The 17,638-nt window shown below is 39.0% G+C and overlaps 1 protein-coding gene across 9 annotated transcripts in view; it reads right to left on the minus strand.

The window, feature by feature from the left end:
• Epp (Ecdysteroid phosphate phosphatase) overlaps positions 1-17,638 on the minus strand; it is a 66,868-nt gene that overhangs the window by 35,631 nt on the left and 13,599 nt on the right. For all 9 annotated transcript variants that reach the window (XM_071691840.1, XM_071691833.1, XM_071691834.1 and 6 more), the window contains 5 exons: positions 15,177-15,420; positions 13,799-13,934; positions 12,739-12,954; positions 11,855-12,106; positions 10,432-10,541 (listed from right to left, as the gene is read on the minus strand). In XM_071691840.1, coding sequence (XP_071547941.1) covers positions 10,432-10,541; positions 11,855-12,106; positions 12,739-12,954; positions 13,799-13,934; positions 15,177-15,420 — 958 coding nt within the window. The remainder of the gene's footprint in view (positions 1-10,431; positions 10,542-11,854; positions 12,107-12,738; positions 12,955-13,798; positions 13,935-15,176; positions 15,421-17,638) is intronic.

A 17,638-nucleotide genomic window follows, 5' to 3' on the forward strand; every position in this document is an offset into this window, starting at 1 on the left:
TAATATAAAAAAAAACTGGATGTATTGAGACAAAGTGAGAATAGGATTAGTTCCTTTGATATCATGAAAGCAAGCAGCCCTTCAAAAGTGAAAAGAAAAACTGAACCCTTCCTCTTTATGACAATCCTGACATACAGTCATACTCAATACATCTTTGCAAACTGAGGTGTATTTTGGGAATACTTTTTCTATAACGAATTTGGTATTTTTCTTGCAGAGGTACTATTTCTCTTCTACAATAAAATTCCCATGACTCTGCCTAACTGATCTGATCTAAGTGATTCCTAATTCAGAGGTAATGGAAGGTCCTTCTCTAACGTTGTAAATATAGAAGTAATGACTGTAAAGTCATAAAATGATGTCTCATTTCCTCTCTGTCACGTTCCTCAAAAGGAAGACTTGTAAATACTATTCTTCATTATTAATTCCACTCCAATTTCTGGAAGAGGGATTAAGTGCACACTTTATACTGTTTACGGGAATCAATTTTGTAGAAATGAGAACTAAATTCACTGAAGTAGATTTGTATTTTTTTATCGTTCTTCTCTCCAGCAAAACGTGAAAATCCTGACCTTTGTTGCTCTCCTTATCCTCCTGTTGTAAGACCTACTTTTCTGGGTAAACAACAAAATATCTCAGCTAAAATCACCCTGGAAAACTCAACAACTAATCTGCTAACATCTTACAAAGACAAGCTTTACTCCAAATCAAACTTCTTTAGTGCTATTCTATCCAATGAGCCAATTTACCCCTAAACAAATAGACTTATAGGCCTTTAGGACTATAAGTTTTCCATACTCTTGCTGTCAAATGAGCATATTCCATTCTTAATAATACAATATCACCATAAAGGTATTCTTTTAAATCTTTCTTGACTCCTTAATTGTTTTGATTCTTACTGTGTATTCTAAATCATCAATTCCTCCCTATCTTAAACAACTATTCCATATTTGAAATTCAGCAATGCAGCTTCTAACTAACACGTGCTATTTTGACACAGTAAAAAGATAAAATATTGCATTAAGAAGAAGCAATGAGTGATACCTCTTCTATGCACTAAGTCAGTGTAGTATATTATCAGTCAACACATCAAGTATTAAGAGCAAAAAATCAAATGCTACCCTGTGTTTTCCTCCCTTCGGATAGGGGAAAACTAATTCCCATGTATTCCCTGTGTGTCACAGAATTTGGTAAAAGGTTTTACTTTTCCAAAAGAAGGAACAGAGAAGGGGTCCAAGTGACTCAATCATCTCAACCGTTGTGGAAGGCGACTAAAAGGGGAGGGAGCAGGGGGCTGGAAATCCTCCCCTTTCATTTCTAATTTTCCAAAAGAAGGAACAGAGAAATGCCCAAGTGATGATATTCCCTCTAAGGCTCAGTCCTTAGTTCTTAGTGCTACCTCGCTAATGCGGAAAACAGTGAATATGTATGAAAAAAAAATACATATATATATATATATCCCTAGGGATAGGGGAGAAAGAATATTTCTCACATATTCCCAGCGTGTCGTAGAAGGCGACTAAAACGCGTGGGAGCAGGGGGGCTGGAAATCCCCCCCTCTCGTTTTTTTTTTTTTTTAATTTTCCAAAAGAAGGAACAGAGAAGGGGGCCAGATGAGGATATTTCCTCAAAGGCCCAGTCCTCTGTTCTTAATGCTACCTCGCTAACATGGGAAATGGCGAATACTATGAAAGAATATATATATATATATATATATATATATATATATATATATATATATATATATATATATATATATATATATATATATTTTTTCTTTCTTTTAAACTATCCGCCATTTCCCGCATTAGCGAGGTAGCGTTAAGAACAGAGGACTGGGCCTTTGTGGAATATCCTCACCTGGCCCCCCTCTGTTCCTTCTTTTGGAAAATTAAAAAAAAAGAAAAAAAAACGAGAGGGGAGGATTTCCAGCCTCCTGCTCCCTCCCCTTTTAGTCGCCTTCTACGACACGCAGGGAATACGTGGGAAGTATTCTTCATCCCCTATCCCCAGGATAACATATATATATAATTTTTTTTTTTATTTTTTTAAATTTTTTTATTATACTTTGTCGCTGTCTCCCGCGTTTGCGAGGTAGCGTAAGGAAACAGACGAAAGAAATGGCCCAACCCCCACCATACACATGTATATACATACGTCCACACACGCAAATATACATACCTACACAGCTTTCCATGGTTTACCCCAGACGCTTCACATGCCTTGATTCAATCCACTGACAGCACATCAACCCCGGTATACCACATCGCTCCAATTCACTCTATTCCTTGCCCTCCTTTCACCCTCCTGCATGTTCAGGCCCCAATCACACAAAATCTTTTTCACTCCATCTTTCCACCTCCAATTTGGTCTCCCTCTTCTCCTCGTTCCCTCCACCTCCAACACATATATCCTCTTGGTCAATCTTTCCTCACTCATTCTCTCCATGTGCCCAAACCACTTCAAAACACCCTCTTCTGCTCTCTCAACCATGCTCTTTTTATTTCCACACATCTCTCTTACCCTTACGTTACTCACTCGATCAAACCACCTCACACCACACATTGTCCTCAAACATCTCATTTCCAGCACATCCATCCTCCTGCGCACAACTCTATCCATAGCCCACGCCTCGCAACCATACAACATTGTTGGAACCACTATTCCTTCAAACATACCCATTTTTGGTGTGGGAGGAAAGTTGTTAGAAGCAGTGAAAAGTTTTTATCGAGGATGTAAGGCATGTGTACGTGTAGGAAGAGAGGAAAGTGATTGGTTCTCAGTGAATGTAGGTTTGCGGCAGGGGTGTGTGATGTCTCCATGGTTGTTTAATTTGTTTATGGATGGGGTTGTTAGGGAGGTAAATGCAAGAGTTTTGGAAAGAGGGGCAAGTATGAAGTCTGTTGGGGATGAGAGAGCTTGGGAAGTGAGTCAGTTGTTGTTCGCTGATGATACAGCGCTGGTGGCTGATCCATGTGAGAAACTGCAGAAGCTGGTGACTGAGTTTGGTAAAGTGTGTGGAAGAAGAAAGTTAAGAGTAAATGTGAATAAGAGCAAGGTTATTAGGTACAGTAGGGTTGAGGGTCAAGTCAATTGGGAGGTGAGTTTGAATGGAGAAAAACTGGAGGAAGTGAAGTGTTTTAGATATCTGGGAGTGGATCTGGCAGCGGATGGAACCATGGAAGCGGAAGTGGATCATAGGGTGGGGGAGGGGGCGAAAATTCTGGGGGCCTTGAAGAATGTGTGGAAGTCGAGAACATTATCTCGGAAAGCAAAAATGGGTATGTTTGAAGGAATTATATATATATATATATATATATATATATATATATATATATATATATATATATATATATATATTATCCCTGGGGATAGGTGATTAAGAATACTTCCCACGTATTCCCTGCGTGTCGTAGAAGGCGACTAAAACGGGGGGGAGCGGGGGGCTGGAAATCCTCCCCTCTCGTATTTTTTTTTTGATTTTCCAAAAGAAGGAACTGAGGGGGCCAGGTGAGGATATTCCAAAAAAGGCCCAGTCCTCTGTTCCTAACGCTACCTCGCTAACGCGGGAAATGGCGAATAGTTTAAAAGAAAGAAAGAATATATATACATATATATATACATACACATACACACGCACATATACACACACACACATATACATATATATACATATGAAAAAAGTAAGAAATAATTTAGAAAACTGAAACTTCTAGCTTGAAATGAAATGAGAAAAATGAATGTCACATAATGGTTCAACCTCTGGCTATGGAAAAGGGAAATGTATAATTTATTTACACAAACGTCAATAGTAGTTCTCATCAATTTAACCATATATATATATATATATATATATATATATATATATATATATATATATATATATATAGGGTGAAAGGAGGGCAAGGAATAGAGTGAATTGGAGCGATGTGGTATACCGGGGTTGACGTGCTGTCAGTGGATTGAATCAGGGCATGTGAAGCGTCTGGGGTAAACCATGGAAAGCTGTGTAGGTATGTATATTTGCGTGTGTGGACGTATGTATATACATGTGTATGGGGGTGGGTTGGGCCATTTCTTTCGTCTGTTTCCTTGCGCTACCTCGCAAACGCGGGAGACAGCGACAAAGCAAAAAAAAAAAAGAAAAAAAAAAAATATATATATATATATATATATATATATATATATATATATATATATATATTCTTTTTTTTTTTTTTTCATACTATCCGCCATTTCCCGCGACAGCGAGGTAGCGTTAAGAACAGAGGACTGGGCCTTTGAGGAAATATCCTCACCTGGCCCTCTTCTCTGTTCCTTCTTTTGGAAAAAAAAAAAACCAGAGAGGAGGATTTCCAGCCCCCCGCTCCCTTCCCTTTTAGTCGCCTTCTACGACACGCAGGGAATACGTGGGAAGTATTCTTTCTCCCCTATCCCCAGGGATAATATATATATATATTATTATTATTATTATTATATATATATATTATTATTATTTTGTATTTCTATTTCATCTATTTTTTATTTATTATTTTTTTTTATTTTGCTTTGACGCTGTCTCCCGCGTTAGCGAGGTAGCGCAAGGAAACAGACGAAAGAATGGCCCAACCCGCCCACATACACATGTATATACATACATGTCCACACACGCACAATATACATACCTATACATCTCAATGTACACTTATGTATACACACACAGACATATACATATATACACATGTACATAATTCACACTGTCTGCCTTTATTTGTTCCCATCGCCACCTCGCCACACATGGAATAACAACCTCCTCCCCCTCATGTGTGCGAGGTAGCGCTAGGAAAAACACCAAAGGCCCCATTCGTTCACACTCAGTCTCTAGCTGTCATGTAATAATGCACTGAAACCACAGCTCCCTTTCCACATCCAGGCCCCACACACTTTGCATGGTTTACCCCAGACGCTTCACATGCCCTGGTTCAATCCATTGACAGCATGTCGACCCTGGTATACCACATCGTTCCAATTCACTCTATTCCTTGCACGCCTTTCACCCTCATGCATGTTCAGGCCCCGATCACTCAAAATCTTTTTCACTCCATCTTTCCACCTCCAATTTGGTCTCCCACTTCTCCTCGTTCCCTCCACCTCTGACACATATATCCTCTTGGTCAATCTTTCCCCACTCATTCTCTCCATGTGACCAAACCATTTCAAAACACCCTCTTCTGCTCTCTCAACCACACTCTTTTTATTTCCACACATCTCTCTCACCCTTACATTACTTACTCGATCAAACCACCTCACACCACATATTGTCCTCAAACATCTCATTTCCAGCACATCCACCCTCCTGCGCACAACTCTATCCATATCCCACGCCTCGCAACCATACAACATTGTTGGAACCACTATTCCTTCAAACATACCCATTTTTGCTTTTCGAGATAATGTTCTCGACTTCCAAACATTCTTCAAGGCTCCCAGAATTTTTGCCCCCTCCCCCACCCTATGATTCACTTCCGCTTCCACAGTTCCATCCGCTGCCAGATCCACTCCCACATATCTGAAACACTTCACTTCCTCCAGCTTTTCTCCATTCAAACTTACCTCCCAATTGGCTTGACCCTCAACCCTACTGTAACTAATAACCTTGCTCTTATTCACATTTACTCTTAACTTTCTTCTTTCACACACTTTACCAAACTCAGTCACCAGCTTCTGCAGTTTCTTACATGAATCAGCCACCAGCGCCGTATCATCAGCGAACAACAACTGACTCACTTCCCAAGCTCTCTCATCCACAACAGACTTCATACTTGCCCCTCTTTCCAAAACTCTTGCATTCACCTCCCTAACAACCCCATCCATAAACAAATCAAACAACCATGGAGACATCACACACCCCGGCCGCAAACCTACATTCACTGAGAACCAATCACTTTCCTCTCTTCCTACACGTACACATGCCTTACATCCTCGATAAAAACTTTTCACTGCTTCTAACAACTTGCCTCCCACACCATATATTCTTAATACCTTCCACAGAGCATCTCTATCAACTCTATCATATGCCTTCTCCAGATCCATAAATGCTACATACAAATCCATTTGTTTTTCTAAGTATTTCTCGCATACATTCTTCAAAGCAAACACCTGATCCACACATCCTATACCACTTCTGAAACACACTGCTCTTCCCCAATCTGATGCTCTGTACATGCCTTCACCCTCTCAACCAATACCCTCCCATATAATTTACCAGGAATACTCAACAAACTTATACCTCTGTAATTTGAGCACTCACTCTTATCCCCTTTGCCTTTGAACAAAGGCACTATGCAAGCATTCCGCCAATCCTCAGGCACCTCACCATGAATCATACATACATTAAATAACCTTACCAACCAGTCAACAATACAGTCACCCCCTTTTTTAATAAATTCCACTGCAATACCATCCAAACCTGCTGCTTTGCTGGCTTTCATCTTCCGTAAAGCTTTTACTACCTCTTCTCTATTTACCAAATCATTTTCCCTAACCCTCTCACTTTGCACACCACCTCGACCAAGACACCCCACATCTGCCACTCTATCATCAAACACATTCAACAAACCTTCAAAATACTCACTCCATCTCCTTCTCACATCACCACTACTTGTTATCACCTCCCCATTAGCCCCCTTCACTGAAGTTCCCATTTGCTCCCTTGTCTTACGCGCTTTATTTACCTCCTTCCAAAACATCTTTTTATGCTCCCTGAAATTTAATGACTCTCTCTCACCCCGACTCTCATTTGCCCTCTTTTTCACCTCTTGCACCTTTCTCTTGACCTCCTGTGTCTTTCTTTTATACTTCTCCCACTCCTTTGCATTTTTTCCCTGCAAAAATCGTTCAAATGCCTCTCTCTTCTCCTTCACTAATAATCTTACTTCTTCATTCCACCACTCACTACCTTTTCTAATCAACCCACCTCCCAAGCTTCTCATGCCACAAGCATCTTTTGCGCAAGCCATCACTGCTTCCCTAAATACATCCCATTCCTCCCCCACTCCCCTTACTTCCTTTGTTCTCACCTTTTTCCATTCTGTACTCAGTCTCTCCTGGTACTTCCTCACACGTCTCCTTCCCAAGCTCACTTACTCTCACCACTCTCTTCACCCCAACATTCTCTTTCCTTTTCTGAAAACCCCCACAAATCTTCACCTTTGCTTCCACAAGATAATGATCAGATATCCCTCCAGCTGCACCTCTCAGCACATTAACATATATATATATATATATATATATATATATATATATATATATATATTATCCCTGGGGATAGGGGAGAAAGAATACTTCCCACGTATTCCCTGCGTGTCGTAGAAGGCGACTAAAAGGGGAGGGAGCGGGTGGCTGGAAATCCTCCCCTCTCGTTTTTTTTTTAATTTTCCAAAAGAAGGAACAGAGAAGGGGGCCAGGTGAGGATATTCCCTCTAAGGCCCAGTCCTCTGTTCTTAACGCTACCTCGCTAATGCGGGAAATGGCGAATAGTATGAAAGAAAGAAAAGATATATATATATATATATATATATATTTATTTTGCTTTGTCGCTGTCTCCCGCGTTAGCGAGGTAGCGCAAGGAAACAGACGAAAGAATGGCCCAACCCACCCACATACACATGTATATACATACATGTCCACCCATGCACAATATACATACCTATACATCTCAATGTACACATATATATACACACACAGACATATACATATAGACACATGTACATAATTCATACTGTCTGCCTTTATTTGTTCCCATCGCCACCTCGCCACACATGGAATAACAACCCCCTCCCCCCTCATGTGTGCGAGGTAGCGCTAGGAAAAACACCAAAGGCCCCATTCGTTCACACTCAGTCTCCAGCTGTCATGTAATAATGCACCGAAACCACAGCTCCCTTTCCACATCCAGGCCCCACACACTTTGCATGGTTTACTCCAGACGCTTCACATGCCCTGGTTCAATCCATTGACAGCACGTCGACCCCGGTATACCACATCGTTCCAATTCACTCTATTCCTTGCACGCCTTTCACCCTCCTGCATGTTCAGGCCCCGATCACTCAAAATCTTTTTCACTCCATCTTTCCACCTCCAATTTGGTCTCCCACTTCTCCTCGTTCCCTCCACCTCTGACACATATATCCTCTTGGTCAATCTTTCCCCACTCATTCTCTCCATATGACCAAACCATTTCAAAACACCCTCTTCTGCTCTCTCAACCACACTCTTTTTATTTCCACACATCTCTCTCACCCTTACATTACTTACTCGATCAAACCACCTCACACCACACACTGTCCTCAAACATCTCATTTCCAGCACATCCACCCTCCTGTGCACAACTCCATCCATAGCCCATGCCTCACAACCATACAACATTGTTGGAACCACTATTCCTTCAAACATACCCAGTTTTGCTTTCCGAGATAATGTTCTCGACTTCCAAACATTCTTCAAGGCTCCCAGAATTTTCGCCCCCTCCCCCACCCTATGATCCACTTCCGCTTCCATGGTTCCATCCGCTGCCAGATCCACTCCCAGATATCTAAAACACTTCACTTCCTCCAGCTTTTCTCCACTCAAACTTACCTCCCACATATATATATATATATATATATATATATATATATATATATATATATATATATGAAAAAGAAAAACTCCTTAATATCCTCTAAAAACAATTTATATGCTTTATCATCCACCTTGTCAAATGCAAAAATAAAAAAGCTGCAAACTAACATACCAATCAACCAGAATTACTCAACACCAACACAAAGAAAAATGATCCCTCAATGCGATCCCACCAAAATATGCTGAGCAATCTATTTGTTGTAACAGCACTAGAGCACTCATATCCAAACCACTCCATAAGAAACCACCACATAAACAGAAACAAAAAGCTTACCCCTCTCCTGCCTAACACTTCAGCAATCTATACTCACATACTCCTCTTCCTCCAAAAGATTTTACTCACAAAATACTTACAATGAAATGAGCAGACAAGCACACTGACCAGTACATGGAAAAAGCTTAGGCCTGCAGTGTCCGGGATCAATGCGTGGGATGCGAATACAAGTATTAATGGCTGTACATTTTGCCTTGAGGCAGAGGCAGTCAATTCAAGATCTAGTTTTTGTATGAGGCCAACTGTTCCCAGAAAGAGATTCTCATATGAAGTCCACTACTTCTAGCTAAAGATTATCATATGAGGTCAACCACTCCCAACCACAGATTCACATATGAGGTTAACCACTCGTACTGATAGATTCTCATATGAGGTCAATGTCTTGTAAGGGTTAAACACCTCCCCATCGGACATCTATCCACCAGAAACCAAACTCCCCAAGTGTACACAAGTTTTATTTCCCTTTGCACGTCAGCCATCCCTAAAACACTAAAAACACAGATATGATAAATCTCAGGATCCTTCATGCCTATGATGCAACTAACATAACGAAGATAGTGAACACTTACTATTCAACTGCCCTGCACTCTCATCACACAGACTAATACTCATGTGCTTCATGACCTATGAGATACTGATATTCATATATTTTACTCATACTCACCCCAAGACAAATTCCTTTGAAAGAGTCCTGGTCTTACCTAGGACCTTTCTAAAGACTCCTGCAGACCAAAACTGTACTACTCCCAGAAGCAGGAAAAGGTAGACTCCTTTGGAATGAGAAGTTCTTTGACAAGACTGCAACCCCAATGATACAGCTTGCCAAATGTGACTTCCCTCATGGGGTAACCTCAAGCAGGCAGAATTCAGCAACACCTGAGGTGCTTATATATCTGCCTATTTATTCCATACATCAAATGTAATTCAAACATGTCGAAAAATCCTGCAAATTTTCAATGAAAACTATGAATTTTGAAAACAATGTACTACTCAGTTTTCCATCCAAATATTTTCTTGATCTTCTGACAATATGAACATCAATTTCTAATCATTTTCCCACACTCAACAGAGAGTATCCCACGCTGCATTTTGCAGACAGAACTTCATCTCTATTTATTTCTATGCATTTGCTTAAAATACTACCACTTTCCATGTAAAGCAGAGATGTTTAATCCACAAAGGAAGAAGAATAGCTAGAGTAATTTCTGGAAACTAGTTAAGAAAAAGAAGAAAAGAGTATAGGAGAAAGATATAAACTGGAAAAAATAAAGGTTGTCAGACAAGTTTGAATATGACACTGTGAGACAGATTATCAAATAATAACTTTGTGAAGGTGAAACCAAGACAGCAAATCATCAGTACAGAAGAGGTGACCAAGTCTCTATGTTTTCATAATCGAATTTCAATGAATGACTGAGATTACCTGATTTACTACATAATAATAAGATACATAAGAAACTGAACTCAGCATAACAGTACAAAGTTTTTCAACTAACCTTTTTGATAATGGAGGTCATCTCATGTGCTGATCTTGGTGCTCCTCCAACTAACTGTCTTGTACACGTATCCAAGGTAGCAGCATGTCCCACTAACAACACTGTACCACCTAGAAAAAGAAACAAAAATATTGAGAGTACATCTTTTGTCTCTCGCAGAAGATGCAGATAACTTCAATTACACATTTGTTTTTAAGGACAAGGTAGAAGTCATATTGATGGCAGTATCAAAAATCAAAACATGATCGACGTGCACTAGACACTCAGAGCTGGTGATGGAATAACTTATCATAAGAGCTCCTAACCTTATCCTCTTGCTGTTCTCTCATATCAACCTCTGACAATCTCTGGGCATAACACTATTGAACACAAAAGAAGCACACAATTCAAGAACAGGTGGAAAGACATTACAGACAAGAACAATTAAAAAGTCAAAATTGCATTTACCAAACTTAAAGAGAAGTCAAAAGCATTTTTAAAATGTGTTCTTTCTTTCCCATGTTTTCATACACTAGAAGCTATGCAGTATCACAATAAAATGACCACTTATGAGACTGCAATCCTTACATAATTAACAGAGAGTAATCAATTACATTAAGTTCCAAACTGAACATCCATGCAGTACATATTGTTAAATATACATGGAAATTCCTACTAATCTCAACACTCAGCATCCCTAGTCTGGACTAGACTAGTCCCAGATGGTGGAGTTACAAATACTTAAAATCTCACATATAACATCATTAGCATTTTGAAGTAAATGCTGAAATGAGAATACCATAACAACACAATGAAGAACCCACATATATTACTAAACATACACTGCATGAATTAGTTTTAAATACAGATACAAGAGAAACTTTATCTAGTATTCTATAATTGATAAATTTTCCTTCACAGTTCTACAAACTCTCTTCCTCTTGGGGCTGCTGGGTGTTCCATGACCATGCCAGAGGAATTCATGCAAACAGCCAATTCCTATGTGCAAAAGCCATGGGGAAGGAGTAACTCTCTATACAGATTGGGGTAGTTCTAATGAGGAGATATATAATAGTCCCACACTAACTGGAAAAATTTTAATAAAAAACTTATGATTTAAGGTGGAATGTGGAGATATAAAAAAAAAAAATCTTTATGAAATAGTTTAGAAAAAAATGTAATTACTGAGGGTTAAAAGTCACAGTATTTAGATTATGGAAAAATGGACTGTTTTCAAGAAAGAAATACTTTAGTAAGACTGTGCACTAAGGGAGAAATAGAAACAATATAAAAGCACATCTCTGTGTGAAGAATATACAGTAATCTGTGATATGTGCAAAATGTTTTCTGTGCAATATACTTTAAAGCCAGTTTAACAACTAATCACTTTCATTTCTTAACCATGTATGTGAAATAATTACAGATCTTTCAAAGTTATACATACCTTGAGATTGTGTTGTATTGATAATACTCTGTGCAACATAAGCATTTCTGCCATAATATTGCTCACAACTTTCATGGGTGTCCTTCAATTCTTCTTTCCGGATCAGAGGATCATAATTACAGTTGATACTAAATCCTGCATCCATCAACTCATCAAGAGTCATCCATACAGGCATTCCATCATGGTACCATGCCAACCATTCAAAAAGTCCAGGTTCTATGTTGATAGGCATATACTCAGCAATACCCAAACCTGTGAAAATTAAGTCTATTCTATATTATCTGAGGCATGAAAGCATGTGTTTTCTGTTCTAGGTTGTAGGCGTTACTCTAGGAAGGATGTGTTGAGAATAATATTAAAGAGTGACTTCCATCTAGTGGCTGATGTGTACATGAAAGTGTTTGATTGTACCAAAGTTAGTTATACTAGTGATTTAAGTGTATGGTTTGCATGTATTTCTCATTTCTAGGTGAGGGTGGGCAGTTTGTGAGGGCAAGGTAGAGGTAATTAGGATCTTGCATGACTGCAATAAACTGTAAATCTCTCATGGCTAAATGTGTCTGTAATTGTAGCTTAGGTTGAAAAATGTAGATGGTCAAAGTTGGTGATTTGGGTGTATCCTGTTATGGCTCTGAGGGCTTTTTCTGTGTTGTCTGGAATTTGTTTTGGAAACAGAGCTTAAAACTGGATTCAAGGTGGTAATTTGGTGGTTACTCAGTCATTACTAAGAATATTTGTTAATTCTGAACTTTTCAAGGAAGTGGGGATCTGTGAGTATAAGACTGCTAAATTGTATACCACAATGTATAAAAAAATTTCTATCACCAATGTGTTTTCATTATCTAAAATTACTAATTAACTAATTATTCATTTATTCAACTTACCCCTAAGTATATTGGTACATGTCTGAACACAACGTAGAGATGGAGAACAGAATACATGATGCACCTCTGTTCCATTTGCCTTCATGGCTTGGCCTACAAGTGTTGCTTGCAATAAGCCAATGTTTGTGAGAGGACAGTCCTTATAAAAACTGTGGGGTGCTCCTTTCCTCTCAGGCAGTGTCTCTGGCATATTAAGATCTCGTCGCTGATAATTTCCTGCACAAACATTACAATATGATTATCTATGATCATCAAATAAACTTAAATTTGACATCCAGAGGCAAATGAGAATGTTGGGTAAATGTTGTATGAACGAAATACTATTACCAGAACTTATGGTAATACTGAAAAAAGGTACAAATACTAAGGAATTTATTATGGGATACTCACAATCTGAAATGGGTCATAAAATAATAAAGTGATGTAGAGGTTGGCCAAGTATTATGTGGTCTGGCTAGTGTTGGGGGAACACAAACAGTCAGTTCTCAGAAAAGATACTAGATAATATCTATGGAACAGGGAAAGAGATCCAACACTGAGGTGTATAGAAAGTAGGTCAAGTTCTGAAGTCACACTGGGAAAGCTGACAGGTTAGCTTTCTTTAGACTCAACTTTGTGAGATACACATGAAGCGTTAGAACCTCCCAAGATCTGAGAGTAATTTACTATCAACATGAATTAATCTTTTGTATAATCAGAATAACTGTTAAAAGGGAAGAACCTTTCGCATCTGAACAGGACTCCTAGTTTCTAAGAGACTGACTTCGCTCTCTGTGTAATGTTGGGTTTCTATTATAGACCAGATGGTATGGTGATAACCATCAGTATGTTCATTGCATCAAGTGGTGGAATTACTATAACATACTGGCAATAGCTTGCATCTGGCCAAAAGGAAAACCCTCTTAAGTCACCATAACTGTTAAGTTATAGTCTACAATAACTATTTTCCTTTAAAATGTGAAACCAATCAAATCTTAAATAAGAATAGTCCTTAAAGTAAACAAAAATAGGGGATGTTGCTTTAAATGCAATTATAAATAAACAAATCAAAAGAACATACCTGCTTCATCAAAGCAAAAGCGAATCCAATCACCAAAGGTGAAATCAACTCTTTCTCCATGCCTGGCAACAATAACTTTGCGTGGTCCTTCAATGGGAAATTTATAGAGAGGTCCTTCTTTTTTTGGTTTCTTAACCTGTAATCATATAAGCATTTATGAAAGTAAGAAAAGTGAAATAATAAAAGTGAATAGGACAATACCATAAGCATATTGGGTAAAACCACATCCCCATTCTATCTTGGAAAACCCACATAATGCCTATCATAAAATCTGTTATGATTTTTCCTGTTAGCATCAATTCCATACTGGTCTTATCTAATCCAGTATGGAATGATGCTCACATATTTAGGGAGGCTCCTACTTCAACTTTCTTCTAGCGAGAGTGTAATTAAAAGCATTCTGTCTTATCATTCCTGCTATCACCTAACCTTAACCATCCCTTGTCATCCACCGTAATGCTAATGCCCTCTCTCTTTTCTTTAGGTATTATTTTGGCTACTGCTCTCATGAACAGTCTAAGGGTATCCTAGCAACTAATGCTTAGTCCCATGGCATGTGACTGGCTGCTGCTTGCCACAGTTTGTGCATGCAGATCAGTCACGAGAAGATTAACTATTACAACGCTTTCTATAACCTTTCCATCTTTACAAAACAGGTCAGAAAATGCTCAAATTAATCTCTTCATTATTTTTTTTGTACTCATATTTTCTTTCATTCAAGATGACCAAGATTAGGGCATGACTTTGTCCATGCTATTTTGAATTGAAAGAAGAAACATTTATTACCAGCATGCTTTTCCTCAAAATCTATGGAAAGTGCTCATGAAAACGTTTCTTCAAACACATTGGTCATTTAATGTCTTTATACATAAAGCGTTACAAACAACAGCAACTGTAAAAAATTCTGAACAATGATTTGATTTTCACTTCCGTAAATTTGTTTTCATATGCTTCGACATGAGGTAATGCATTCTCCTGAAGAGAAGTTCAGGATACAATAGCTAAGAAAAGACAAATAATAAATTCAAAAAATTGGAAAATTTTAATTCTGAGGTGAGTTTTGTCTGTAAAACATCATGAAACAGGAGAGTAGGGAGAATCTAGTAAAAACAATACAATGTGAAATCCAAAAAGAAAATAAACAGGATGTCTCCTCATTAATGTCAAACTTGATCCACAGCACTGTTTTCATGTGCAACTGAGAATAGATGGAGAAGATGGAGAAGTTAAATGTTTGAATAAATATCTGCATTTGGGTTTAAGAATGTTTTTAAACATCTGAGTTAATGACAAGTATATAGAAAGTAAAATGTAATTTAAAGTGATTAAAATAATGGTAGTAGTTGTTACATAAAGCTCTTATTGATCTATTACTTACCTTTGCATACAGTGCATCTAAAGTTTCCTGCTGAGGAAGAGGAGACAACTGGGTGGCTTCCAAGGATGCTTGACGAGAGTGAAGTCTATCCGTTGAAGATGACTCAGAAAGGACTTCTGTTGAGCGCCTGGAACCTTCACTGTTTTCTAAAAGATTTAAAAGGGAAAGGGAGATTGGTGGACGGCGGGGTAAAGACACATTTTCAAGTCTCTCTCGGCCAGTACTACCTATACTGGGAATGGCTCTGTTGGGATGGAAAAATACACATGAATTAAAAACAATCATCTAAGGTATCAGAAAAATGAGTTTACTTACTACTACTCATAATCACAGTCTTGGTGACTGTGTAATGCATAGGAAATGTCAGCTTGTGTGATATTACCTCACTAATGCAGGAGACAGGGACAAAGTATAATAAATAAAAATATGTAATGCACCAAAACCACAGCTCCCTTTCCATGCCCTAGTTCAATCACTGACAGCACGTCGGCCCCAGTATACCACATCGTTCCAATTCTCTCTATTCCTTGCAACGTCTATCACCCTACAGTTTGTTCAGGCCCCGATCGCTCAAAATCTTTTTCACTCCATCCTTCCACCTCCAATTTGGTCTTCCACTTCTCGTTCCCTCCACCTCTGACACATATATCCTCTCTGTCAATCTTTCCTCACTCATTCTCTCCATGTAACCAAACCATTTCAATACACCCTCTTCTGCTCTCTCAACCACACACTCTTTTTATTACCACACATCTCTCTTACCCTTTCATTACTTACTTGATCAAACCAACTTACACCACATACTGTCCTCAAACATATAATTTCCAACACATCCACCCTCCTCCGCACAACCCTATCTATAGCCCATGTCTCGCAACCATATAACATTCTCGGAATCACTATTCCTTCAAACATACCCATTTTTGCTATCCAAGATAATGTTCTCACCTTCCACACATTCTTCAGCGCTCCCAAAACCTTCGCCCCCTCCCCCACCCTGTGACTCATTTCCACTTCCATGGTTCTATCCGCTCCCAAAACCACTCCCAGATATCTAAAACACTTCACTTCCTCCAGTTTTTCTCCATTCAAACTTACCTCCTAATTGACTTGACCCTCAACCCTACTGTATCTAATAACCTTGCTCTTATTCACATTTACTCTCAGCTTTCTTCTTTCACACTCTCTACCAAACTCAGTCACCAGCTTCTGCAGTTTCTCACCTGAATAAGCCACCAGCGCTGTATCATCAGTGAACAACAAATGACTCACTTCCCAAGCTCTCTCATCAACAACAGACTGCATACTTGCCCCTCTCTCCAAAACTCTTGCATTCACCTCCCTAACAACCCCATCCATAAACAAATTAAACAACCATGGAGACATCAAGCACCCCTGCCACAAACTGACATTCACTGAGAACCAACCACTTTAACTTGTACACATGCCTTACATCCTCGAGAAAAACTTTTCACTGCTTCTAGCAACTTGCCTCCCACACCATATACTTTTTATACCTTCCATAGAGCATCTCTATCAACTTTATCATATGCCTTCTCCTGATCCATGAATGCTACATACAAATCCATTTGTTTTTCTAAGTATTTCTCACATACATTCCTCAAAGCAAACACCTGATCCACACATCCTTTACCACTTCTGAAACCACACTGCTCTTCCCCAATCTGATACTCTGTACATGCCTTCACCCTCTCTATCAATACCCTCTCATATAATTTCCCAGGAATACTCAACAAACTTATACCTCTGTAAGTTGAACACTCACCTTTATACAATGGCACTATGCATGCATTCCACCAATCCTCAGGCACTTCACCATGAACTATACATACACTGAATATCCTCACCAACCAGTCAACAACACAGTCACCACCCTTTTTTAATGAATTCCACTGCAATACCATCCAAACCCGCTGCCTTACTGGCTTTCATTTTCCGCAAAGCTTTCGCTACCTCTTCTCTGTTTAACAAACCATTCTCCCTGACCCTCTTAATTTGCACACCACTTTGACCAAAACACCCTATATCTGCCACTCCATCATCTAACACATTCACCAAACCTTCAAAATACTCACACCATCTCCTTCTTACATCACCACTACTTATTATTACCTCCCCATTCGCCCCCTTCACCAATGTTCCCACTTGTTCTCTTGTCTTATGCACTTTATTTACTTCCTTCCAAAACATCTTTTTTTTCTCTCTAAAATCTAATGATAATCTCTCACCCCAACTCTCATTTGCCCTCTTTTTTACCTCTTGCTCCTTCCTCTTGACCTCCTGCCTCTTTCTTTTAAACATCTCCCAGTCATTTGCACTATTTCCCAGCAAAAATTGTCCAAATGCCTCTCTCTCTTCTCTTTCATTAATAATCATACTTCTTCATCCCACCACTCACTACCCTTTCTAATCTGCCCATCTCCCACACCTCTCATGCCACA

This window comes from Panulirus ornatus, chromosome 51 (genome assembly GCF_036320965.1).
Source record: "Panulirus ornatus isolate Po-2019 chromosome 51, ASM3632096v1, whole genome shotgun sequence".
In the NCBI taxonomy this organism is placed as follows: Eukaryota; Metazoa; Arthropoda; class Malacostraca; order Decapoda; family Palinuridae; genus Panulirus; species Panulirus ornatus.